Source organism: Carcharodon carcharias, chromosome 21, assembly GCF_017639515.1.
Source record: "Carcharodon carcharias isolate sCarCar2 chromosome 21, sCarCar2.pri, whole genome shotgun sequence".
NCBI classification, from domain to species: Eukaryota; Metazoa; Chordata; class Chondrichthyes; order Lamniformes; family Lamnidae; genus Carcharodon; species Carcharodon carcharias.
This window is the reverse complement of record NC_054487.1, coordinates 83,567,340-83,594,089: the sequence shown is the minus strand read 5'-3', so window position 1 is coordinate 83,594,089 and position 26,750 is coordinate 83,567,340. Positions and strand designations below refer to the sequence as shown.

Genomic DNA, 26,750 nt, shown 5'->3' with positions numbered 1-26,750 from the left:
GTTGAATTTATTGGCCAGGAATCTTTGCCAGAGAGATAATCCAGGTAAACAAACCTCAAATCCTTCTGATTAAAAGCAGAGGTTTCTAAAATGGAGATCCTGTCTGATGACATATGTTAAGAGAACAGACGGGTTAATGCTTTGTCAAATCGTTTTCGATAAATCCTTACCTGGAATCCTTTATCCCCCATCAATATAAAATAAAGCCATACAAGTTCAGTTTGTCCTGCCTCCAAGTGTCAAACATCTAGTGACAACCATCTTTTATGTTTCTTCAAGAATGATATCCCTCCCTCACAAATGCTATGTTACAGAAAATTGTTACTTCCCTCACACCACACTCAGTCCCAGAATAACATTGCATCTGTTCATTTATTCTCTTCTCTGTATTGCTTTTATGTCTTTTGATGTAAGCTTTGATTAGTTACATCTGTCATTTTGCCACAATGTTTTGAATTTTCTTCCTAATGAATTCCGGCTGCATTTATTTTGCAGTTCAAATGAGGCAACATAATTAAATATTGGATGGTGTGCTCGGGGTTTGGTGGTATGAAGAAAGTTTCTACCACGTGTACATGCTGTGGGAGCTGAGTGTTACAGCATTGGGCATTCAGGGTTTTACTTCTGGTGTGTTAACCTGTGTGAAAGCTGGTCAGTGACCTGATATTTCTAGGCACCTCTGCTCTTTAACGAGTGCTTTTGTATTGAAAGTGAACGTAATGCATATGTGTTATTACCCCCCTCCCTGCCCAATTTCCAGCCCAGAAACCAGACTTGAGTTGGCATCTTGTTAAGAGATATTCATGCAGAGCTAACTTCTTCCCATTCGTTTTTGACCAGGTTCGAAGACCTTAGACTACACAAATGGCCTGTTTGACTGCCAGTCACCAAATTCCCCGTATATTGGTGGGCTGCGCGTATTACACCTAGTAGAAGATCTTCGTGGACTGTTGGAGTTGATGGAAAGTGAGGAGAAGGATGGACTGCGGTGTCAGATACCAGATTCTACTGCAGAACTTCTGGGTGAATGGTTACAGAGCCACCTGGTGAGCAGCTTGGAATAGATACTTTCATTGGTTTTATTTTGTTTCTTCCCACTTCTTTTAATATAAAAATGTCTTCCCTGCTTTTGGTTAAATTTGTTCCTGGGACATGGGTATTGCAGGCAAAGCCTGCATTTGTTGTGCATCCCTGTGGGTTTTTTTAATATGTCAATTCACTCGTGACAGATAGTGAAAAATATTAATCACCTTATCGTGCATTGTTGGTTGGAAGGACTTGTTTTTGAAGCAGTAACCCAGTTTTGCTGTCAAATAGCTCACCCTTCCAGCAGCCAAGGAATTACTGCATTAACTTATTATTTTGCATTTAAAACCATTTGGATGGGTTACTCCTTGATCTTAACTTCAACTTTGCCCTCTCCCCCCCACTGGCTTAACAACGGACCTTCAGCTAATTTCCACTGTCTCCTCTCTTTAAAACTTCAATAATGTTTGATCTTCTAAATTTTGAACCTACTAAAACAAAGGAAGATAAAGTACAGCCCTATTCTGGATTCCTCAGTGAAGATCTTGCAGAATGGGTGTCTGAACATGGCAGTTGCTGTTTCTGTTATTTTCTAGGCTTTTACTATATTATCTTAACTCATTTAGAAGTGTAAACAGCTCCTGCAGTGACTGCAAAGTAAGATAATTTGACTTCCGGTTGCAACTGTAAACACCATTTTCAAAAATGGGAAGTAACTTAAAAAAATAAACACAAACTCCATCTCGGGTGACCTTTACCAGGAGGGTGTAAATCATAGGTGGGTCCTTGAATGTCAGTGCTAGAAGTAAGGTTAACAGTGAGTTTATTTTTTGAAGCTAATTTTACCAACAGGAGTCAGCTACTCTGACTGGGTTGTAGTGTGACACTGCAGTATGAATGGTCTTGGGGATTTTCCAGTCATTCAACTTTATACATTCTAATCTCTCTCACCCTTGCTTTATTGTTTGCTGCCCTTTCTCCCCACTGCTGTTCATTCTGTGAAATATTTTCTTTCCTCACTGATCAGAGGAAGCACACAAGGAAAGAAGTTTTCATTTGCATGCCACCTTTCACATCTTCATTGGATTGTACAAAATGCCAACACAGAAACTGGCCCTTAAGCAGACCATTGTGTTGGTGGTTATACTCCATGAGGAGTAGTCCTAATCCACTGTGCTCAACCTGATCTCATTTCTCTTTCTCTTACTTTCAACCATTTATTTAATCTACTTTTGGAAATTGGCTGGTTTTAGCTTTAGTCACAATTCTGATACCTGTGCATTGTTTTCTTTTTAAGAAGGCTCTCCTGACATCTGATCTTGTTAATTTTAAATGTTATGTTCCCTCTGTTCCAGTCACTGTAGGACATCTCCAAAGGGGTGGCTTTGAAAGTGAAGTCAATTTGCCTGCAGCAAGGTCCCACTACCAGCAATAAGATAAATAACCAGTTAGTCTTAAGTTGCTAGCACACAGGGAGAACTTCAGCTCGTGCCATTCACTGGGCAGACAGTTTAACATTTATGTAAGACAGCATTTCAGCAATGCAGCACTCGCCTCAGTACTAGATTGTGTGCTCAAATCCTTAAATGGGATGTGTTTGGGGAGGAGGGTGGTGGTGACTGGCGTGTGTGTGGGTGAATGGTATGGGTTGGGGGGGGTGTGGGGGTAGGATTGTGTGTCTGGCTTTTGTTTCCAGTGGACTATTGAGAATCTGATCAGATAGTGCCATCCTGTGGTAATTGTGTATTATTGCTAGCCAACCTTAACATTTGGTTCTTCTTATTTATACACAGACATGGATTTGGCCAAGCTGAATGAAAGTGCTGTTTGAGTATGAAGGAGCTTTTTTTTTATTGCATGTATTTGGTGCATACTAAAGTTGACTTATTTTTCTAAAAAGTGAAGTTAACAAGATTATTAATGAAGTTGACATTTTAAAAATAAAGTGGTGATTAGATAGGAAGTTTTAGTTGGACTTATGACCAAATATTTAAACTCAATGTTTTACTATTTTAAGCTGTCAGTGATTTCAAGGTGCAGTTGACATAGTGGTTATGTTACTGGATTAGTAATCCAGAGGTCTGTAAAATTAACACAACTAGTTCAAATCCCAACACACCAGCTGGGGTGTTTAATTTCAGTTAATTAACCAAATCTGTATTTAAGCTAGTCTCATGTGAAATTACCAGATTGTTGTAAAAACCCATCTGGTTCACTGATGTCCTGGAGGGAGGGAAATCCTTTTCCAGCCTGGTCCGCATGTGACTGCAGACTTGCAACAGTGTTGTTGGTTCTTCACTATCCTATTGGCTAGCAAGCCATTCAATTAGATCAAAATAAACTGCTATGCTTAAGGCAGTTCAAGGAAGCAGCTCACCACCATCTTTTCAAGGGCAGTTAGAGATGGGCAATAAGTGCTGGTCTTGCCAGCAATGCACAGATCCCTTGAATGAAAGAATTACCGCTTGTGTGACTGTATCAGTTCCCTCCACACTGGGCTATGTAACAGTGATGGCACTATTCATTGCCTATGAATCAGCTTGCAAAGTCCTGAAGCATTGAAAAAGAAGCTATATCAAGCCTGCGTTTGCTGTCAATGCCGCGCACGTGCAGCCGCCATCTTTATAGAGGGCAATGAACAGCAAGGCACATGTGTGGTCATCACTGGCCCTGGAATTGCACATATCATAGCACCAGGTTAACAGTTTAACAAGAAGCCCTTCCCTCCACAGCTCACCCCAAACCCCTCGGACTGAGCTGGAAAGAGCAAGTGGCAAATACGACCAACTTAATCAGCTCATCCTCATCCCCAGCCCCATTTTAAAATGACACATCACGTTTGTGTCTTTTTAGAAATTTCTTAAAAGGTGAAATATCAAGAGAAATGGCTGGGCAGAGAGGAAGCATCAGAGGCAAGGAACTGGCCCTGCCGCAAGTGCCTGCCTGCCGTGGGGCTGAGAAACTGTGGAATTTCAGACCAGCCATTTAATTAGCTCAGAGGGATGGCCCACCTGATTGGCTTTTTGGTGGGGTATAAGTAATTTTGGGAATACATGGGTAATGAAATAAGACTGATTATTAAAAGTTTGGAGGCTGCCAAAAAGAAGCTGTCACCATTTATGAGGGTGGATTTGTCTCCTGCCAATGATATTGGATTCTACACATGCACTGACAAGTGTGCATGTGAAAACAGGTATCAGTGACCGTCTTGCATTGGCAGGAGATAGTGATATATAAATGCACATTTTCTCTTCTGTTTTACTTTAATCCACACACAATGGGTTTACACTGAGACCCATAAACACTCGTGACTTTAGTAAATAACTTGTAGTCAATAGGCATGAGTAGTGCCAAATTTTTTAATAGTTAAGGTAAGGAACATGCCTCTGTCATTTATGCTGCACTATTTGTCCTGTTAAACTAAATAAGGTTTGTAAGAATACTTTGATTCTGATTATGCACTGCCCCAGTTACTGTAGCATTTGGAAGGCTAAAATGGCATTCACATTTATCCCAAATACTGTATTCAGCAGGCTCTGGGTGTTATGACTGCAGCTGATATTATTCACTGAGCAAGCCAAATCCCAGAAAGAAACTTGTCTTGCTGATCATAACCTTTTTTTTGGTATTTTGAAAATGAGGGGAAAACTACTGATCCCAGAAGCATAGAATCCCAATAAGACTTTTAGGATTTTAAAATTATAAGATTTATTAACAAGAAGAAAAAAACTTAAAAGATTGAAGTTACACAGTTAAAACAGCCTTCCAAAACATCCCCCCAATAAAACCACTTGGTCAGAACACACAATTAAATGACTTGGCAACAGCTCCCTTAACTTTTAACCAGAAAAATCCAGTCATATTACCCAAGGCAAAAACTGCTGTCACTTTTTAAAGTTATACCACACGGCTTCTCACTCTCTTAACTCTGCTGTGGAAATCCAAGCAGGTTCGGAAACAACCTGCTCCCTGAGGACGAAGACTTTTCTGGCCCCGCTGTGGATGGCTGTTCCAGAGTTCACACCTTTTCTCAGCACAGAGCTGGCCTCGGGACATCTCCCCCACACAGCCACCATAACTCCACTCAACATCTTTCCTTTATTCTTTTCCCCTTTCATCTTGGATTCTATTATCCTAAGCACCTCTTTGAACTCAGATTTTTATATTTTGGAAAAGTTTTCATATTTTCCCGTTGCCTGTATTTTCAGGTCAAATAAAATTTAACTTTCCCTCGTTTACTTATGAAACCTTTTGTAAGGTGTAAAAGCCCCTTAACTTCCCTTTGAAATACAACAGCTGAAAAGTCAGCACCCTTACCTCAATGCAAATTTCAAACCCAATCTATTTACTTGTAAATCCAACTTCACCATAGCCCCTCATTACAAATGCATGTGTGTATCTAGCATCTTCTATCTCTCAACTCTCACAGACAAACTATCTCTAAGAACTCTACACCACCACCCCCCCCGGCCCCAACCAGTTTAATTAATCATGGACATGCGTGCACACGCGCATGTATACTTAAATGTACACACATTTAAGTCTGCAGATTGTGTACTTAAAAACAGGGACTGAATTACATCTGTGACCTGGTTCAATAATTCTCTCCCCCTGCCCCCCCCTCCCCCCAACTATAGAATGTTTTCACTAGCATTGCTCTTGAACAGAACAAACACCAAGGGAACACTTCAGCAAAAGTCAGCAAACCTTAGGCAGTCCACTGAAATCTATTGCTAGATGCACTAATGATTATAAAGTGTTAGCAGGTTCCCATGATGAATACAGATGAGCAAGCTATTTAGCCTATCTTAATTCATTCATCCAGAAATAATCCACTGTCTTATCTTGCAGCATTCGGATGCTTCTGAATGATTGCAGGATTTTCATTTCCACTATCTTGCCCATGTTTTAATCACTCGTTACGAGAGAACTTTGACTGTCCTAAATTTGCCTTTCACTAGTCTGAATCCGTGTCCCCATAACATGAAAGGTTATTGCGAAAAATAAAAGTTCATGGTGTGGGGGGTGTGTGGAGGAGGGGTAACATTGATAGCAGGTTGGCTAGCTAGCAGGAAACAGAGGGTAGGTATGAAATAAGTATTTTTCTGGTTGGCAAAATGTAACTAGTTGGGTGCCACGCGGATCAGTGCTGGGTTCTCAACATTTTACAGTTTATAGAAATGACTTGGATGAAGGAACTGAAGGTTCGGTTGCTAAATTTGCTGATAAAACAAAGATGGGTAGAATAGTAAACAATGTGAAGAGGACACAAGGCGATATAGGGATATAGGTAGGTTAAGTGAGTGGGCAAAGATCTGGCGAATGGAGTATAATGTGGGAAGGTGTGAAATTGTCCATCTTGGAAGGAAAAATAAAAAGGCATTTATCAAAATGGTGAGAGATTGCAGAGCTCTGAGATGCAGAGGGATCTGGGTGTCCTAGTGCATTAATCTCACGGCTAGTATGCAGGTACAGCAAGTGATTAGGAAAGCTAATAGAATGTTATAATTTATTGCAAGAAGAGTTGAACGCAAAAGTGAGGTTATGCTTCAGTTATACAGGACATCGGTGAAACCACATCTGGCATACTGTGTAAAGTATTGGTCTCCTTATTTAAGGAAGGATGTAAATGTGTTGGAAGCAGTTCGGAGAAGGTTTACTAGATTAATAATATACACAGAAAATACTGGAAAAACTCAGACCTTACAGCATCTGTGGAGAGAGAAACTGTTAACGTTCCAAGTACATATGACCATTTGAGTCATACTGATTCTGTTTCTCTACAGATGCTGTTGGACCTGCTGAGTTTTTCCAGCACTTTGGATGCTGGAAATCTGAAGAAAAATATAGTATTTTGCTTTTATTAGATTAATACCTAGAATAGGCAAGTTGGCTTATGAGGAAAGGATGAACGGTCTAGGCTTATATCTGCTGGAGTATAGAAGAGTAAAAAGTGACTTGATTGAAACACAAGATCCTGAGGGGTCGTAAGAGGGTGGATATGGAAAGGATGTTTCCTCTAGTGGGAGAATCTAGTACTAGGGACCATTGTTTAAAAATAAGACAGATGAGAAATTTTTTGAAGGTTGAGAGGCTTTGGAATTCTTCCTCAAAAGTAGGTGGAAGCAGTCTTTGAATATTTTTAAGACAGAGGAAGATTATTGATTACCATGGGGCTGAAAGGTTATCAGGGCTAGGTGGGAATATGGAGTTGCCACAACCAGGTCAGCCGGAGCAGGCTTGAAGGGGCCGAGTGGCCTACTCTTCCTAATTCTTAAGTTCGTATATGTTTCGCTGTTATGTACTTTCCTCACTTGTGGTTTTCAGCCTCAAAGGTGTCAGGTTTCTCCTCATAACTTAAGCCTTCTACCATAGGGCCCCTTTTTTTTTTCTGAACTGCCTCCAGGGCTTGAATGTCTCCCTATCTTCGTGATAAGAGCTTGACAGTTCTTAGTGTAGCCTGACTAGAGACAATTGGAACATAACACAGACTGGTATTCTACTGTTTCAGCTGTGTGGCTGATTATTCTACTTGCTTTGCTGTTTGAACCAGTACAGAGCTGCATTCAGTTAAAGTTATTAAATCCTGGTTTTTATTATTGTTTTATAAAATTGCCTTTTCAGAGCAGTGATTTTTTTTCACTATTGAATAGTTCATTGTGATACTATTTCACCCATTTGGAGGATCATGATATGTTGTAAAGGATCTTTTTCAGTGCATAGTGTAGTTTCGGCAAACTTTATATGTGTTTCTCAAGTTAGTGGATGCCTTTTTATAGTTGACTGCTTTATTTAATTTGTATGCAATTAGTGGTTATATTACTGAAAGGATAGATATTGCAAGGGTAGAGTGGAGTTTATCCACTCTCCCTAAAGGGCACAGGAGGTGCCTGCAGACTTGAAAGATTATCCCTGGTCCAGTACATAGTGTGTTATGTGGGGGTTTATATAAAAGGCTGAGATCTTAGTTTCTCATTGTCCTGTGTGAGAATGAGAGTCCACTTTAGCTGAGGGCCTCAACGTTCTGTGCAGTTGATAGGACTAGCAAGGTTCTGGTTTATAAGGCTGTTGTAATTGACCACCCTCCTCTACTGCAGCGAAACAGGGACTGTCTACTGAAACCATATTAAGATCCTTGAGAGCTTCCATCAGCGGTACTTGTGTCAAATCCTGGGGATCAAACGGGAGGAGTGTTGGACTAATGCGAGCGTCCTCCATAAAACTGCGTCCACCAGCACTGAAGCCCTGATCCTGTGGAACCAACTTCGATGGACGGGCCATTGCGTCCGGCTGCCCGAAAACCGCCTCCCTCGGCAGGTTCTCTTTCCCCCAGCTCTCCATTGGCCAAGGCACAAAGGGCGGCCAAAGGAAAAGATGTGGATTCGCTCAAGATCGTCCTAAAGCATGGAGGCATTAACATCACTGATTGGGAGGAGAATGCTGCCGATCACTTGGCATGGCACCATCTGGCCCATCAAGCGACAGTGAGGCAGAACGGTGGCAGCAGAGGAAGAAGGGAGCCAACCTGGAGCTGCGATTTCTACTCCCCTGAGCAACAACATGACCCTGCTGTGGAAGAACATGTAGATCCAGAATTGGGCTCCTCAGTCATCTAAAAACCTCACCAAGCCTGACCGGGCGTCATCCTCGATTCCGAGGGACTATTGTCACCGATGCAGTGATGGGTTAAAACAGCTTTCTGCTGAGTTTGTAAGGCTAAATGTGGAATTGAAACCACATATTGAGTAAAGGGGCACGGGGAATATGAATCTCTGCAAGTAAAGAGGATGTTATAATGTCTGAGAGTAATATTTAGTAATATGAAATGGGGAGATGGTGGCATAATGGTAATGTCACTGTATTCGGAATCCAGAGGCCAGGTTAATGCGCTGGGGAAACCGGTTCAAATCCCACCATGGTAGATGGTGGAATTTAAATTCCATTAATAAAATCTAAAATTGAAAGCTAGTCTTAGTTACATTAACCATGAAACTATCATTGATTGTCACAAAAACCCATCTGGTTCACTGTCCTTTAGGGGAGGAAATCTGCCATCCTTACCTGCTCTGGTCTACATGTGACACCAGACCCACACAATGTGTTTGACTTATTTGTTCTCTGGGTGAGCAAGCCACTCAGCTCAAGGGCAGTTAGGGATGGGCAACAAATGTTGTCCTTGCCAGTGGTGCCCACATGCCTTGAAAGAATATTTTTTAAAAATGAAGACAGTTCAAAAATGATAATGGAATAATTGGAAGCAATTGAGAAGATGTTTACCTGTAGTTTTGTTTCATTACAGTTAAATGTTCTGATGTGCATATTGGTTTCAGTACACTTAATTGGTTATACTCTCATCTGCATGTATGTTGCTTTCCTGTGATTTACTGATATGAATGAAATGTAATGCTCAAAGGGCAAAGTGATATCTAAGTGTGAGCAAATCACTGCATGGGCACATTCATACTGGAATATTGTCTCTCAAAGTACTAGTTCAGCATTGGGATAAGTGCATGTGCCTGTAATCTGCTGAATGAGACACATTCAAACGAGTGAACAATCTAACACCCTGCACCTCGGCAAGAACTGCATCAAAACCAAAAGGAGAAAACATGAGCCAGTTTTCTGCCATTGGTGATTGAACTATATGAAGAAACTGTTGTCAAGGAGCCTGTTTTAAGGCTAGCAGGCTTCTGTTCCTCCTCCAGTTGAGGATGTTGACTTCTCAGAGTTTCCTGCTACTCTGTAGTATGAGTGGTTCAGTTGTGGTAGCTCCAGTGTTTCCAGGTTCTGGTTGATAGAAACATCTGTTGATATGTGTGATCTCTGAATCTGAGCTCTGATTGTTCTCCCAGCTGTACACAGCTTTTCTGAAATGTAATCTTTTCTTTAGCTCATTGAGTGTAATGTGCTGGATGTATTGGTTGCATTTTTGCCTCCAAGGCAAAAGGTTGGGTTCAGTTCAATTCTGATATTTGGTCACATAATTTTGGCTGACATGTCAGTGATGCAAATTCTCTAAGTGGACATTAAAACTTGTCACAATAAAAGAAAAGCAAGGAGTTTAAGATCGGTACAGCACAGAAGGAGGCCATTTAGCCCATTGAATCTGCACCTCACTCTCTGGCTCTCAACCACCATTCTTTCCTCAGGCAAGACTGGCAGGAGTAGATTTGTCATTCTTCATAATGCCATTTGTGGGTCTTATTGTACTTCTGTAAGTGGCTCCACTGCTGCACTTCAGTTATGTAAAGCATTTCGAGTCATCCAGTGATTCGTCCTTCCTTCCTTCCAGCAATCATATAGGCAGTCACTCTCAAATGCAGTGTGAGCTGGGCTCTGCAGCTTGTGTTAAGTTTCTGCATTCCTCTAACTCTGACCTCTTGTGCATCGTCACTCCTTCCACTCAACTGTTGACACAGTGCCTTCACCTGTTTTTGTTCTAATTTCAGGAATTCCTGTCCTAAACATCTGCACCTCCCTCTTCTCCTTTTAAGACCCTCCCTAAATCCCATCTCTTTGACCAAGCTTTTTGTCCCCCCACCCATATCTTTTTCATTGGAGTTCACTTGTCAGATTGTTCCTCTGAGTTGCCTTGAGATGCTGTTCCCCTGTAACTTGCACTTTATACCTGCCTATTACTGGCAATATTTGGAATGATGCCAGGTTTATGAAATTGCAACAGTTAATTATTATACAGCCATCACTCCTCCCTAAATCTATAATAATGCAACATTTTTGTCTAACACAGTAGCCAGCAATGCATATTCCAAAAAAAAGTTAATATTTATGGCGTAAGTTTAAAGACTGGGATGGGCTAAAGTAGTTTGTAGAGCATTTGCCGCATATCCATTCACCCTCAGGTGATGGAGAATTTGCTTTAGAAAGTCACCTTGATCTAGTTTCCTCTTGTGGGGTGAGTAGGTGGTGGGACTGTTTCAAAATTAGGGGTCACCCTTTTAGGACTGAGATGAGAAATTTTGAGAGTTTTACGACTTTAGAACTCCTTGCCTCAGAAACTGGTGGAGGTGGGGTCATTGAATATTTTTAAGGCAGAGGTAGATAGATTCTTGTTAGGTGAGAGAATCGAAGGTTCTCGGGGTTAGTTGGGAATCTGCGAAACACAAGATAATTAACCGTGATCTTATTGAATGGCAGGGCAGGCTCGAGGGGCTGAATGGTCTCCTCCTGTTCCTATTCCTTATGTCATGTTCTTAGTTATTTCTTTTGTCACATCACTGAGTATTTGCTGAGATGCAGCAAATAGTGGATTTGGAGAGGAAGTGCCATCCACCTCTGGTGTATGGTCTGTTTCTTTTTGGGCTAAATGGACTAACTAGTATCATAACATAAGAAATAGGAGCAGTAGCCCACTCAGCCCTTTGAGCCCGCTCCGCCATTCAGTGAGATAATGGCTGATCTTCTACTTTACCATTTGCCTGCACTATCCCCATGTTCCTCGATGTTTTTAAGATGTAGAAATTTATCAATCTCAGTCTTGAAAATACTCAACGACAGAGCCTCCACTGCCTTCTCGGGCAGAGAATTCCAAATATTCACCCACTGAGTGAAGAAATTCTTCCTCATCTCAGTGCTAAATGGCCTACCCCATATTCTGAGACTGTCCCTGGCTCTAGACCACCCACCAGTCAGTGCATCTACCCTGTTGAGTCCTGAAGAATTTTGTATATTTGAAAGAGATCACCTCTCATTCTTTTTAACTCCAGAGAATAAAGGTCCAATCTAATCTTTCCTCATAATACAATCCCTCCATCCCAGGAATTAGTTGGTGAACTTTCATTGGACTCCCTCTATGGCAAGTATATCCTTCCTTGGGTAAGGAGACCAGAACTGTACACAATACTCCAGCTATGGTCTTGCGAAGGCTCTATATAATTACAATTAGACAACTTTATTTCTATGCTTAATTCCTCTTGTAATAAAGGCCAATGTATCATGTGCCGCCTTAATTGCTTGATGCACCTGTATGATAGCTTTCAGTGACTCATGAACAAGGACACCCAGGCCCCTTTGAAGTTCAACACTTCCCAACCTCTCTCCATTTAAGAAACACTTCGCATTTCTGTTTTTCTTACAAAAGTGGATAACCTCATTTCTCCACATTTGTATTCCATCTGCCAATTTTTTGCCCACTCACTTAGCCTCTCCAAATCCTTTTGAAGCATCTTTGCATCCTCCTCAGGATTCTCACTTCCTAGTTTTGTCAGCTGCAAACTTGGAAATCTTGCCTTTAATCCCCATATCCAAATCATTGATTTTGATTGTGAATAGCTGTGAATGGCCCAAACCTTGATCCGTGTGGTATCTCACTAGTCACAGGCTCCCAACCTGAAAATGACCCATTTATTCCTACAGTTTTTGTCTGCTAACCAGTTCTCAATCCATGTTAGTATATTCCCCCAACCCCATGTGCTTTAATTTTGTTTACCAACCTCTTGTGTGGGACCTTATCAAAAGCTTTCTGAAAATCTAAATATACCACATCCACCAGTTCCCCCTTAACTATTATGAGAGTTACATCCTCAAAAACTCCCGGCCCATTTGTTAGACATGATTTTCCTTTCATAAATTCATGTTGACTCAGCTCAATCATGCCATTATTTCTAAATGCCCTGTTGTCACATCCCTTATAATAGGTTCTAGCATTTTCCTGACAGCTGATGTCAGGCTAACAGGTCTGTAGTTCCCCATTTTCTCTCCCCCTTCCTTAAATAGTGGGGTTACATTTGCCACCATCCAATCCGCCGAAACCATCCCATAGTCTATAGAATTTTGAAAGATGACTACCAATGCATCCACCATCTCTACAGCCACCTCTTTCAACACTCTGCAATGTAGATTGTCAGGCCCAAGGGATTTATCTACTTTAAGTCCCATTAATTTGTTCCTACTTTTTTTACTAATAATATCTTGCATTTCTTTGTTTACACTAGCCCCTTGATTCCATTTATTTCTGGGATTTTTTTGTATCTTCCCCTGAAGACAGACACAGTATTTGTTCAAAACAAAAACAGAATTACCTGGAAAAACTCAGCAGGTCTGGCAGCATCGGCGGAGAAGAAAAGAGTTGACGTTTCGAGTCCTCATGACCCTTCAACAGAATAGGTGAATCCAAGGAAGGGGTGAAAAGTATTTCACCCCTTCCTTGGATTCACCTAGTTCTGTTGAAGGGTCATGAGGACTCGAAACGTCAACTCTTTTCTTCTCCGCCGATGCTGCCAGACCTGCTGAGTTTTTCCAGATAATTTTGTTTTGGATTTCCAGCATCCGCTGTTTTTTTGTTTTTATCACCGTATTTGTTCAGTTTCTCTGCTGTTTACTTATTCCCGTTATAAATTCTCATGATCCTGCTTGTAATGGACCCACAGTTTTTGGTTATCTTTTCTTTTTTTACGTACCTACAGATGTTTTTACATACCTATAGAAGTTTTTACGGTCTGTTTTTGTTCCTTGCTAGTATAGTCATTCTATTTTCCCTTAATCATTTTCTTGATCCTCCTTTGCAAAATTCTAAAATGCTCCCAGTCCTCAGGCTTACCTTTTTTGCCACTTCATATGCCTTTTCCTTTGACCAAATACAATCCTCTATTTCTTTTGTTAACCAGGGTTGGAACACCTTGCTTTGTTTTTATGCATTAGAGGAACTTATTTTTGTTGTAAACTATGTATTAGTTCTTTACGTGTTAGCCATTGCCTTCGACTGTCAGTGTAGTTTCCCAGTACACCATAGCCAATTTGCCCCTCATACCCTCATAATTTCCTTTGTTTAGACTTCTCCATCAGTACTGCTGAGCAAGGGAATTTTAGCTGGAAGGGGGTGGGTGGTGTCTTTTGACCTGAGCCTCTTTGAATGTGGTTATGTAAATAAATCCACTGGCCAATTTGATCACAACAAGATCTCTCAAGCAGCGATGTTTAGTTAATCTGCTTTTGGTGGTTGAGAGAGAAAGATGTCCCAGGGCATCGGGAAAGATCCCTGCTCCTGTGTCCTGGGATCTTTTATCCCAATAATGCACACTCAATCTCATCCAAAAGGTAATATCTCTGACAATGCAGCATTCTTAGATGCTATATTCCTCAGCCTAGATTATGCTCAAATCAATAAATTGGTAGCCACAACTATTTCACTTCCAAGTGAGGATATAACCACCTGAGTCAAGCTGACATATACAATTAATGTATTAACCCACAAAATCAAAGCGCATACACTTTTGGGAGCTGGAGGAGAATTTTAGAATAATTTCACAATACAATACCATTACGAATTCCAGTTGAAGTTCAGGTTTAAGAGTGAAAACAGTTCTCCATCAGTTCTGTATTTTAAATTAACAAATCTTATATAGTGTTGCTCATAAATATCTAGGATTCAGAACTAAACGTGTTCTGATATTTAGCTGCAAACCCTGTAATTGCTCAAATTATCTCTGTGGGATTTTAATATGTTATAAAACAGCAGCCATTCAGCCCCTCAGTTCTGTGCTGGTTCTGTTGTCATCTATACCCACTCTTCTTGTTTCCACATCCTTTAATAATCCTCATTAGTAACTATTTAATTCTCCTTTTAAAATTTTATTGCCTCTTTTTCACTGGCTTGTGGGGTAGAGAAGCCCACACTGTAACCCCTTATAAAATGTGTTTTTTAATCTATTAATTCTACAGAGAAGGATGAAATTGATGTATATAATTTTAACTGGTGTAAACTGTTGAGGTCGGGGGTGAAGTTATTAACTGCTTAGGAACCAGGTCAGTGACTGGCTTTCACTTTTTTGTTTTTAAATGTTTTACTTGTAATAAAAGTGAAGCTGCTGTCACTAAATATATATCATATAATTACATATTTGTACACCTTGATCATTCTGATTACGTTGTGTAAAGGGACATTATTCAGTTTAAAAGGTTATAAGTGTATAGTGCGTGAATTGTACTCATGATGCTGTTTATTTAAGGACCCTGCTTAAAAACCTGTTTCCACAATCAATAGTTATTATCCAGATTTGTGTAACTAGAGTGAATTTAAGCGAATGCCAGTTAAGGTACAGCATTTTCAGATTTGCTGACATGATTTGGTGATCAAATCTAGCTCATTTTGCCTCCTACAAAAGTCAACTACCTTAAAACAGAGCAATTTTTCTCCTGGAGTGTCCATACAATAGTTTGGGTAAACTAGAGCACATTCCTGGATGAATGACTATGGTAAGTGCAGGATTTTTTTTCAAGCAAGTCTTATAACAGCTGGAGGCACACTAGTGTCACCAAACAGGGGCAGCTGGGTTCAATGCAGCAAACCAATTGTGTCACCATTTTAACAAAGTTCAGTGCCTAACATCAGTGTTGCATTGTTAAAGGGACTTGGAGTTTTCCCCATTAGTAATTGATCTGTACCAGAATGGAGGGAGAAATGGATATCTACAAACACTTCAAATGGCTGAAGAAGGTAAAATTAGCAAGAGTCAACGTTGAGAGTAGAATTCAGCAGAAGAAAGAAATCATCAAGTGCAGTGTAGTTTTTTTGTTTAACTTGTAATGTTGCACTGGGACAAAAATCTGCATGCTTTTTTAAATTAGAGGTAAATATATCTTGATGCTGTTTATGTATTCAGCTTTATCTCTAAATTTGTATGGGTACGTAGAATCCTGTTGGAATTTTTAAAGGCAAGGTAACCCTTTTTATTTCATGTTGTTTAGATTTTCAGCCGCTATCAATACTGAGTATGCACTTAAAATGCAATTAGCTGCTTTAATATTGGATTTTGGAGTGAATATCAAGAATTTATTGTAAACCAAAAAGACTATGTTGCTATCTGTAGGTAAAATCTGACTTGTACAGCTTTACTAATATTTTTAATGTATAATGGCTTTCCAAATCACTAGTGTCATAAATAGCTAAAGAGCAGTAAATATGGTATCTAAAGACAAGAACTGAAAAATACATAGTTGAAAAAAAATGTATTCCATAAGCAGTAAACTACTGTTCAATGACAAAGCCTTCAACTTTTTTGCCATCCATAAGTAGCCGTACCCCTCAAGCAGCCAAAGGCATCTCTCTCTTCACTATAATACTGCGCATCGCTGTCATTTCTTCCTCTGTCCAGTTTCTGCTGTCCATCTATCCAGTCCTTTTTCAGTTCTGGCCTGTTCTATCCTGATGCTTCACCTTCTATTGCCACTAGTACCAGACTCTCTCCTCCCCTTTTTCCAGTGGCCATACTTTCTCAATTTCTACTTCACTTCAGCTAAAAGCCCATGGTCTTATAGACAGATTTTTGATCAGTAAGGGAATGGAGGGTTATGGGGAAAAGGCAGGAAAGAGGAATTGAGAATTATCAGATCAGCCACAACCCCATGATATTGAATGGCAGAGCAGATTTGCTGGGCCAAATGGCCTACTTCTGCTCTTACGTCTTATGATCGTATAGACAGATGCTGGGATTCTGATTTTCCTGTGAACCAATTCATTGGTTCTTTGCCCTGTCCAGCTGATTCAAAGGACCTTTTGCAAGGGCCACATTTCAAACACTGTAATCCTCTTCTCATTAACTTTATTGAAGGCCCAGTTCTTGCACCCATAAGGCACCATGCTCCATACCAGGGATTTTGCAAGTTTTTTTTAACCTTTCAACAACTCTTTAATATGACCAGTTTTTTTGAACCAGATATGCATGATGTGAAAGCAGTTCCCTACATATGTGTTTACTGCTGTCATATACTCTTCCATGCTACTAATGAAACTTGCAAATGTATTAATTACTAATCACTGCTTTAGTCATATTTAGTGTGAACAGCTGCATTAATGACAGCAGTTCAGTGTTTGTGTGACTGCCTAATTTAAATGGCTGTTTTAGCTAACAAAGTTGTTAGTATTCCAATAAACGGTATAACATTATTTTGCTCCATGTTGTGTTGAATGTATCACTCAGTAAAGTATATTCTGTCCTGATTTGTCCAAGGTGAAAGATTGGCTTTTCAGGAGTTGAATTTTAATGTGGGGTGAGTACAGGACGTTGTTTATGAAGGATTCAATTCCGTAAAGAGGAAAACACTTAGTTCATGGCCATGTCTTTCACCACCTCTATAGACCCCAAGTGCTATTTGAAGTGCAGTTGTTCTGAACTGTAGCAGCCGATTTGCACACAGCAATGAGAATCAATTTTTTTGGCGTTGTTGGTGAAAGGATAAACAAATGCCAGGAAGGGCACCCCTGCTCTTTGAAGTAATGCGATGGAGTCTTTGTATCCACTTGATAGGCAGGCTCTGTTTACTGTCTCCTGCGAAAGACAGTACCTCTGACAGTACATTGCAGTGCTTAGAGTATTGCACTGTCACACAAGTCTATGGAGTAGGACTTGAACCCACAACTTCCTGACAGAGGTGAGAATCCTACCACTGACCCACAGCTAACAGCACGAATGAAGGGTCCTGTGGAAGATGGGTTGAGGTAGGGGTGAAGGTGGTGTTAGGTTAAATTTTCTATTTTTAATAGAGAGAATATAGGGTTGGATGTTCAGCTTGGGGTTAAATAGGGCAGCAAGTTTGCAAACTGGTTCAACTGCTAACATGGAAGCAGTGGGAAAGAATGCGGGGATGCAAACAATGGAAAAGGACAATGACGTAAACCATCTCTGTTTAGCTGGGAAAAAATTATATCTCATCCTGACTGGGTGTTCAATGAGCAATTTAACAGAGATGGTGGAAAGCTAGAACTGGGTATTGCCAAATTGTGGTAGCTGACCCCGTGTTTTCAGGTGAGGTTGCCAAGGGGAAGCATATATGTGGTGAGCAGTAGGGGACCAAGAAAAGATCAAGTGCGTGGTTGCAGGGGAAGGAAGTCATTGCATGAGATCCATTAATAATGATTAAATAGGTAAGCGAACAATCAGGGAGGGTAGTCCCATTAAGATGGACAAAAGTACACATGAGCAAATAGGTGTTTGTAGGACAGGAAGTGCCAGGGAACTTTTTATTTGTTTATACCACTACTCAAAGCCCTGTGTCAAAATTAATTTAATAAAATTCAGGGAAGAAAGAATTATTTGTTACGTATAGTTTAAGGCCTTTTTGTAGTGGAAATTTGTACAGAGTTCCACAGGGTAGAGAAAAGGGCCCCTATAAACGGGTACTCCAGAATTTCAACTCACCTCGTTAGTTATACAGGAGAAGAGCTTGAATCAAGTTGCAAATAGTGAATTGTTCAGATTATTTAAATATGACTAGAATCCAGTCTCAGTTTCTAAACTAACCTAAGCTTATGCATCTAAAACAAAAACCAAGCATCAGTTCTTTGTGCCAGTATTTAATGCTTATCTCTGCCCTATTACAGACTTGCCCAAATTGTTATCCACTTCTAAAGCTTTTGCAATATTTTGTTTGACATGTATTATTTATCTTGGGATAAATTTTGTAAATTTTTGCACACCAAATATAAAGGATGTGAAATTATTAAAATTATGTAAACTTTAATCTCTGAGATTAGGTATGATACCCCCTAATTCTAAACTTGTGGTCCCATAACTATACAGAAAAATCACAGCTGTATTGGTGGCAGTGTGTGTTGAAGTTGTGAAAGTTTTGGTTGTGAATGAGACAGCATGTGTATATCAACAAAGGGCATACTGTTCTGAAATTTAGTGTCTTTTGAGTTATGCACCATAAACAAAGTTTAATCTTTTGAGGAAATTGAACAAAATAAACACATTTGAACAGTACTGTATGTATTATTTGTTGCCTAAAATTTTCTTTAAGCACCATGATACCTGTTGTCAACCATGTCATTTTTGTTTTGTTTTCTTGATGCAATTGCATTATCCTATGGGGCAATTCAAATTTCTCCTTTTACCATATTTCCAATTTTTTTTCTCTTGGATTTGTACACATTCCGAGAGACGTACCTGTCTGCCCCGATACAGTAATTAGCCAATGACGCTGATACAGCTGCTTCGCTTTGCTTAATATATATCAATGCATTTACAGAGAAGAGGAGAAAAGACTTGAGGTTCAATACATGGTAAACGTCACTTTTGTTAGGGAATCATTCATCATGGTTAGGAAACTGTGTAGCTTCTTCATCAGAAAAGGTGCCTGATGCAGTATTATTGTAGCTGTACAGAGTGCTTGTAAGATGGATCAAGCGATAACTCAATTATATCCTGATATCTGATATCCTTTCAGGCTAAGCCTATTGATGACAATTTGCACACACTGCTAGGTAAGCTCATGTGAGTTCAACTTCATTTAATGTAAGGTTGGTATAATTATTAAGTCCCATCTGATTTCTATATGTCTAAATCCTGCCTGTCCCAAAGAAGCTTACAGCTGTTTTTTTCATTTGACTACTTAGTGATTGTTTCTCAAGCCATATATCTTTGCTGTTGATTTGCTCAGTCATTTTGATCGCCACCTATTAATGCCCTTTCACTCCGAAAAATCATTGCAGTAGATACATTTTTCTGCAGTTATGCCATACAACTGTGAAAGAAAGCCAACTTAGTTTCGAAAACTTATCCTCCACAGACAAATGGCCATCTCTCGGTCACCGGTGATCCGTACCAGGATAGACTGGCACGATTAGAAGGAGATAAAGAATCTTTGGTTTTGCAAGTAAGTAAAATGACACGATTGACAAACTTTGTTAGTGGATTATGATTTCTAAAATAAAACCAATGTACTGTGGTTGCTGGAGATCTGAAATAAAAACAGCGCTGATAAAACTCAGCAGGTCTGGCAGCATCTTTGGAGAGAGGAATGGAACTAACGTTTTGAGTCCAATATGATTCAAGACATTAACTCTGTTCCTCTCCCCATCGATGCTGCCAAACCTGAGTTTTTCCAGCAGTTACAGTTTTTATTTGATTTCTACAATATTTGAATCTTGGTATACATATTACTTTATAAATGGATAGTAGGCACAGTTTGTGATACAGTACAGATTAATAGTACTGTGATTTCTATTTAGGCAATGTAAACAGTGGGTGTGCATTTCTGTCATGCTTTAAAGTACAAAATATTTCACCTTGAGTTGAAAAACAGCACTAATATTATTATGTGCCTGCACAACCCCAGCAGCTCAAGGCTCACTGCCTTCTCAAGGGCAGTTAGGGATGGGCAAATAATGCTGGCCATGCCAGCAACCCTGCCTCCCAAGAATGAATATTTTTTTTTTTACAAATTAACTGCACAACTTGTAAATTTCCATTCATTTCTGAGTTTGTTTTAGCTTTTTCCTTTCCTTTGAGTTAATACTATGCTGCTCCTAGCCGCTTTGTAGTCAGTTTTTTTTATTTGTTCATGCAATGTGGGCATTATTGGCAAGGCCAGTATTGTAGAAATTGCTTCTTAGCCAACCCTGTTAAGTGATTTGTTTCAGTCCAGAAAGTTGGCTGCCTTCTGAAATCTCACCCTTACCCAAGCAAGCTTGCATCCTCTGGGGAAACCTGCAAGCAGATTTCAAATGAATGAACCAGTGGTCTGAACTTCAATTACCAGGCAGGCTCTTCTTGAAATATATTCCATTGAAATTTGAATTAATTATTTGCACTATAATTGAACACAGTCAAACATTGAAAGATTTTTAAGTTTGAATGAGAACTGTTCATGGGAGAAGGATTGACATCGTTTTTTAACTATTCCAGATTCTCTATTTTTACTTGATTATTGAACCAGCCTTGCAAAGACATGTTGATTGAAATATTCAATTAAAATGCTTAACTTGAAAGGTATATTTATTACAAAATATTTGTGTACTGTAAATTTCAGACATGTTTTGCAACTTGTATTTATACCTGTCAAGGCAATACAAATAGATAAGCCAGTTGCATTCCTAGATGCCATTTCCATGTAGGCTGCTGCATAAACTTCAAGTGTACCTTAAATATTCTGTTATCGTGTGGACCCTACAACTAAATTTGAAACCACCTTCTTAGTGCAACTTCAGCTGAAAAATTTGTTTATCGTTCTTGAATTTAACAGACGTGATGGAACATGCTTTGACCAGATTGCCAGAATAAACATGAATGAAATTGTTCAATCAATGGGCAAGCTAAGATTTGGTATTCTAAATATGTTAAAGTTTATAGCGATAATAAGCAACTACGTAACTTAGAGCACTGAGATGCCTTTTGAAAGTGACGATCTCTCAATGTTACTGTACCAGAAGTCATACTTTGTTTCACAGGTGAGTGTTCTAACTGACCAAGTGGAAGCCCAAGGGGAAAAGATTCGCGACCTAGAGTGTTGTCTGGATGAGCACCGAGAGAAGCTGAATGGCACAGAAGAGATGTTACAGCAGGTATGAGTGGAACGGTTGGGAGGAGTCCATTGGCAACACTTAAGTTAAAGAAGGATTTGTTTGGGAAGTTACAAAATGCTAAATGTTTTAAATGGCTAATCTTGATTTATCGCCACAGTATCTGATAGACATTTCATTCTGGTGAAACTGCTTAGCTAATGCTGCTGAGAGGTTACAACATTTCCAGAGAACAGGATCGAAATTGCTAGCTTGAATGACTCTTTCTTTCTTTGATTGCAATCAAGGCAATTTTTACACAATGCAGCCAGCTACTTTAAGTCTTTCTGTGCCATTTCCCCTTTTTAAGGCTACAGCATCTAACTATTAACACAGGTTAAAGTGAATCTGCAATAAAACAATGTTCTGGAGAAACTCAGCAGGTCTGGCAGCATCTGTGGAGAGAGAAAGAGTTAACATTTTGAGTCCAATATGACTCTCCTTCAGAACTGAAGAGTGGTAGAGGTGTGTTGGGTTTTATGCTGTTGAAAGGTGGAGGGTCAGGTGGAGCAGAAAGGAAGGGCTAAAAAGCTAGAGAGTTGGGGCAATTAAATGTCATATTGTGGAACAAAAGGCAAAGAGAACAGTGATGGTCAAAGCAAAATACTGCAGATGCTGGAAATTTGAAAAACAATGCTGGAAAACTCAACAGGTCTGGCAGCATCTGTGGACAGAAATAGGGTTAAAGTTCTGAGTCCATATGACTCTTCAGAGCTAAAGAGAAGTAGAATTATGATGGATTGATTTTATACTGTTGAAGAGGGGGTGGAGCAAAATAGGTCAGAGATATGTGGGAGCTCAGGAGAGATTGACAAACATATGGACACAGGGCAAGGAGTGTTAATGGTAGTGTTAAAGACTAAAGAAGATGCTGATAGTAGCATAAAGATAAGGTAGCAGAAGAAGGGTCAGCACTCTGAAAACAAAACAAAAACAAGTGACAGATGGCCCTGTGTTTGTGGGGGGGGATAAAGAAATACATTTAAAAAAAGTGAATAAATAAAAAATAATTGGATTAAAGGGATAAAGATGGAGGAGAGAGTTCATTGTCTGAAGTTGTTGACTTCGGTAGCAGAAGGCTACCGAATACCCAATTGAAAGATGAGGTGTTGTTCAACCAGTTTGCATTGGGCTTCACTGGAACATTGCAGCAGGCCAAGGATGGGCATGTGGACATGAGAGCAGGATGGTGTGTTGAAATGGCAAGCAACAGGAAGGTTTGGGTCATGCTTGCGGACTGAGCGAATGTGTACCACAAAGCAGTCACCCAGTCTGCGTTAGGTCTCCCCAATGTAGAGGAGATCACATTGGGAGCAGCGAATATATTAGACCAAATTGAAGGAGGTGCAAGTGGAGTGAAGTGAAAGGAATGTTTGGGTCCTTGGGTGGTGAGGAGGGAGGGAGTAAAGCAGCAGATGTTGCACCTTCTGCAATTGCATGGGAAGGGTATGAGGAGTTGGGGGTGATGGAGGAGTGGACCAGTAAGTCACGGAGGGAATGGTCTCTGTGGAATGCTGACAGGGGATGAGGGGAAGCTGTGTTCGGTGGTGGCATCATGTTGGAGTTTGTGGAAGTGGTGGAGGATGATCCTTTTGAATGCAGGGGCCGGTGGGGTGAAAAGTAAGGACAAGGGGGACCCTGAGATGGTTCTGGGAGGGAGGGGAAGGGGTGAGGGTAGAGGTGCAGGAGATGTGACGGACACAGTCGAGGGTCCTGTCAACCACGGTGGGGGGAGCCCTCGGTTAAGGAGAGAGAGAGACAGATATGTCAGAGTGCCATTTTAGAAGGTAGTAGCCAAGGACTAAAACATTGGTCTAGCGTAGGTGTTAATAGCAGAATAAAGGTTAGTGCTGCTTGAAAGCAAAACATGAGAACAAGATGCAAACTGTCACTGGGGGGGAAATTACAAAATGGAGGACAGAGTTCGTGGTCTGAAATTATTGAACTCAAGCTGTAAAGCCTAATCGGAAGATGACATGCTGTTCCTCAGTCTTGTTGGGCTTCACTGAAACATTGCAACAGGCCGAGGACAAATGAGCGAGAGCAAGATGGTGAGTTGAAATAGCAAGCAACCGGAAGATCAGGATCATGCTTGCGGACTGAACGGAGATGTTCTGCAAACTAGTCACCCAGTCTGTGTTTGGCCTCCCCAATGTAGAGGAGCTCAATTGTGAACAGCGAATACAAAAGACTAAATTGCTTCACCTGGAGGGAGTGTTTGAGGCCTTGGAAGTGAGGAGGGAGGAGATAAGAAGGCAGGTGTTACACTACCTGCGATTGCATGGGAAGGAGATGAAGTGTTTGGTTGCCAGGAGTGAACCAGTTGTTGCGGAGGGAGCAGTCCCTTTTGAATGCTGACGGGAAGGGGAAAGTGTGTTTGGTAGTGGCATCATGCTGGGCTTGGCGGAAATGATGATGGATAATCCTTTGAGTCTGGAGGCTATTGGAGTGAATAAAGACAACAAGGGGAACCCTATAATGGTTCTGGGCGAGGAAGGGGTGAGGGCAGAAGTAAGAGAAATGGGTTGGGCACGGTTGAGGGCCCTGTCAACCAAAGAGGTGAGGGTATGTGTAGAGAGACTAAGGGAAGAGGAAGACCTGCCAGAAGTACCAATATGGAAGGTAGCATCTTCAGAACAGATGTGATGGAGAATGGTGTCCTTACAGGAAGCAGGGTGCGAGGAGGTGTAGTCGAGGTAGCTGTGGGGCAGTCTGTCTCCGTTTCTGGGGTTAGAGAAGTCAAGGGAGGAAAATGTCAGAGATGAACCACATGAAGGTGAAAGAAGGATGGAAGTTGGAAGCAAAATTGGTCAATTTTTCCAGGTCCAAAATGTGAGCATGGAGCAGTATAGCGGCACAGTCATCAATGTACTGGAGAGAGAGTTGTGGGAGGGGACCTGAATAGGACTAGAACAAGGAACATTCCACATTCCCACAAAAAGACCGGCATCATGGGGCCCATGCGAGTACCTATAGCCATACCTTTTACTTGGAGCAAGCAAGATAAGTTAAAGGAGAAGCTGTTCAATGAGAGAACATGTTCAGCCAAACGGAGAGGGTAGTGGTTGATACCGATGCTAGATACGGTCCCCAATATTTTGCTTTTATTTTCAGGTGAATCAGAGTATAATAGTTGTCTGAAGGAAGCGTCTTGTAAAATTCAGGTTTCTAAGTCAGAAGAGTACAGAATGAAATACCTGGCTTTGTAACTCTTTGGAGTATAAACACGTTTCCATCTGTTCCTATTCAGATGAAGTTAAATTGTTTGCCATTGTGAGATTTGAACTCTTGATAATCTTTTAAATCTTTTAAATAACTAGGTTCAGTCACTTGTGTTGCAGTAACTATTGGTACTCCACTTGTAACTCTTTCGAGTACAAACCCGTTTCCATTTGTTTATTCTGATGAAGTTTCATAGTTTGCCACTGTGAGATTTGAACTCTTGATACTCTTTTGAGTAAACCTGTTTCCATCTGTTTCAGATGAAGTTACATTGTTTCATAGTTTGCCATTGTGAGATTTGAACTCTTGATCATGGGGTTACAAACCCAGTACCATAACCACTTGGCTATTTAGGCCAAGCAAACACATTTCCATCTGTTTCAGATGAAGTTACATTGTTTTATAGTTTGCCATTGTGAGATTTGAACTTTTGATCTTGGGGTTACAAACCCAGTACCATAACCACTTGGCTACTTAGGCCAAGCCAAGATGTAACTCTTTCGAGTACAAACCTGTTTCTATCTGTTTCAGATGAAGTTACATTGTTTCATACTTTGCCATTGTGAGATTTGAACTCTTGATAGTATTATTGTAACTCTTTCAAGTACAAACCCATTTTCCATCTGTTTCAGATGAAGTTACATTGTTTCATAGTTTGCCATTGTGAGATTTGAACTCTTGATACTCTTTTTGAGTAAACCTGTTTCCATCTGTTTCAGATGACATTGTTTCATAGTTTGCCATTGTGAGATTTGAACTCTTGATCTTAGGGTTACAAACCCAGTACCATAACCACTTGGCTATTTAGGCCAAGCCTACCTGGCTTTGTAACTCTTTCGAGTACAAACCCGTTTCCATCTGTTTCAGATGAAGTTACATTGTTTCATAGTTTGCCATTGTGAGATTTGAACTCTTGATCTCAGGGTTACAAACCCAGTACCATAACCACTTGGCTATTTAGGCCAAGCATTACCTGGCTTTGTAACTGCAGATTAACAGCTTTCTGCTGAATCATCCTATTAATTATGTAAAGCTGCCTGTGTCAACAACATGCCTCTGTAGTGGAATGTACAGCTGATTTTATTTTAAAGCAATATTTTGTACTTTATTTAAATTTTATTGACAGCTAGCTGATCATTTATATCCTTTTGCTGCTTTGGTTAGTGAAAGTTGCTTAAGCTTTCATCCCACATTGCTAAAGGAAGTAGGAGTGGAGATAGCAGAAGGGCTTGCCATAATCACCCATCTTCTCTAGATACAGGGGAGGGGAAGATTGGCAAATGTGACTCCTTTATTCAAGAAAGGGTACAAGGACATTCCTAGTAACTGCAGGCTGGTTAGTTTAACATCACTGGATAAAGTTTTACAAATAACTGGGGGGGAAAAGATGAACAAGCACTTGGAGAGACTTGTGTTACTTAAGGAGAGCCAGCACAGATTTGTAAAAGGCAGATTGCACTTGACTAATGTATTTAATTTTTTTTTTGAAGTAATGGGAAAGGTTGATGAAGGAAATGCAATGGATGTTGTCCAAACATTTGAAGAAAGCATTTGGCAAAGTACAACATAAAGGCTCTTTTTAAATAAAAAGAAAGGAGGCTTATGGAATTGGAGGGTCAATGTCTTAGGAAAGAAAACAGCAAATTGTGATAAATGGTTCTTTTCTATATCGGAGGATGGTAGACAGTGGTGTTCCCCAAGGATCAGTGCTAGGGCCAGTGCTTTTGTGAGATACAGGTGGCTTGAGTATTGGAATACAGAGTAAAACTTCAAAATTTGCAGAAGCTGCCAAACTTGGGAGGTCTGGCAAGCAATGAGGATATTAATTGAGAGCAGCAGGACGTAGGCTAGCAAAATAAACAATGGCATTTAATGAAGAGAAGTGTGAGGTGCTGCATTTGGAAGGGTTAGGGAGAGACAATAATGGCACAGTTTTTAGTGTACAGGGACAGTGGAGCCTGAGGGTCCATTGGCGCAGAAGCTTGAAAGTAGCAGGATATGATGAGGTTTATTAGGGGTATTGAGTACAAAAACAGAAGTTATGCTGCACCTTTATAAAGCTCTGTTTAGGTCACAACTAGATAATTGTGTCCAGTTCAGGTCTCTACACTTTAGGAAGGATATGAGGGCCCTTGAGAGGGTGCAGAGGAGGTTTACTAGAATGGTTCCAGGGTTGAGGGATTTTAGCTACAAGGTTAAGCTGGAG

The 26,750-nt window shown here is 40.4% G+C and overlaps 1 protein-coding gene across 8 annotated transcripts in view; it reads left to right on the top strand.

Moving 5' to 3' along the window:
- ppfibp1b (PPFIA binding protein 1b) overlaps window positions 1-26,750 on the top strand; it is a 149,765-nt gene that overhangs the window by 64,280 nt on the left and 58,735 nt on the right. For all 8 annotated transcript variants that reach the window (XM_041215891.1, XM_041215889.1, XM_041215888.1 and 5 more), the window contains 3 exons: window positions 841-1,046; window positions 19,552-19,638; window positions 21,212-21,325. In XM_041215891.1, coding sequence (XP_041071825.1) covers window positions 841-1,046; window positions 19,552-19,638; window positions 21,212-21,325 — 407 coding nt within the window. The remainder of the gene's footprint in view (window positions 1-840; window positions 1,047-19,551; window positions 19,639-21,211; window positions 21,326-26,750) is intronic.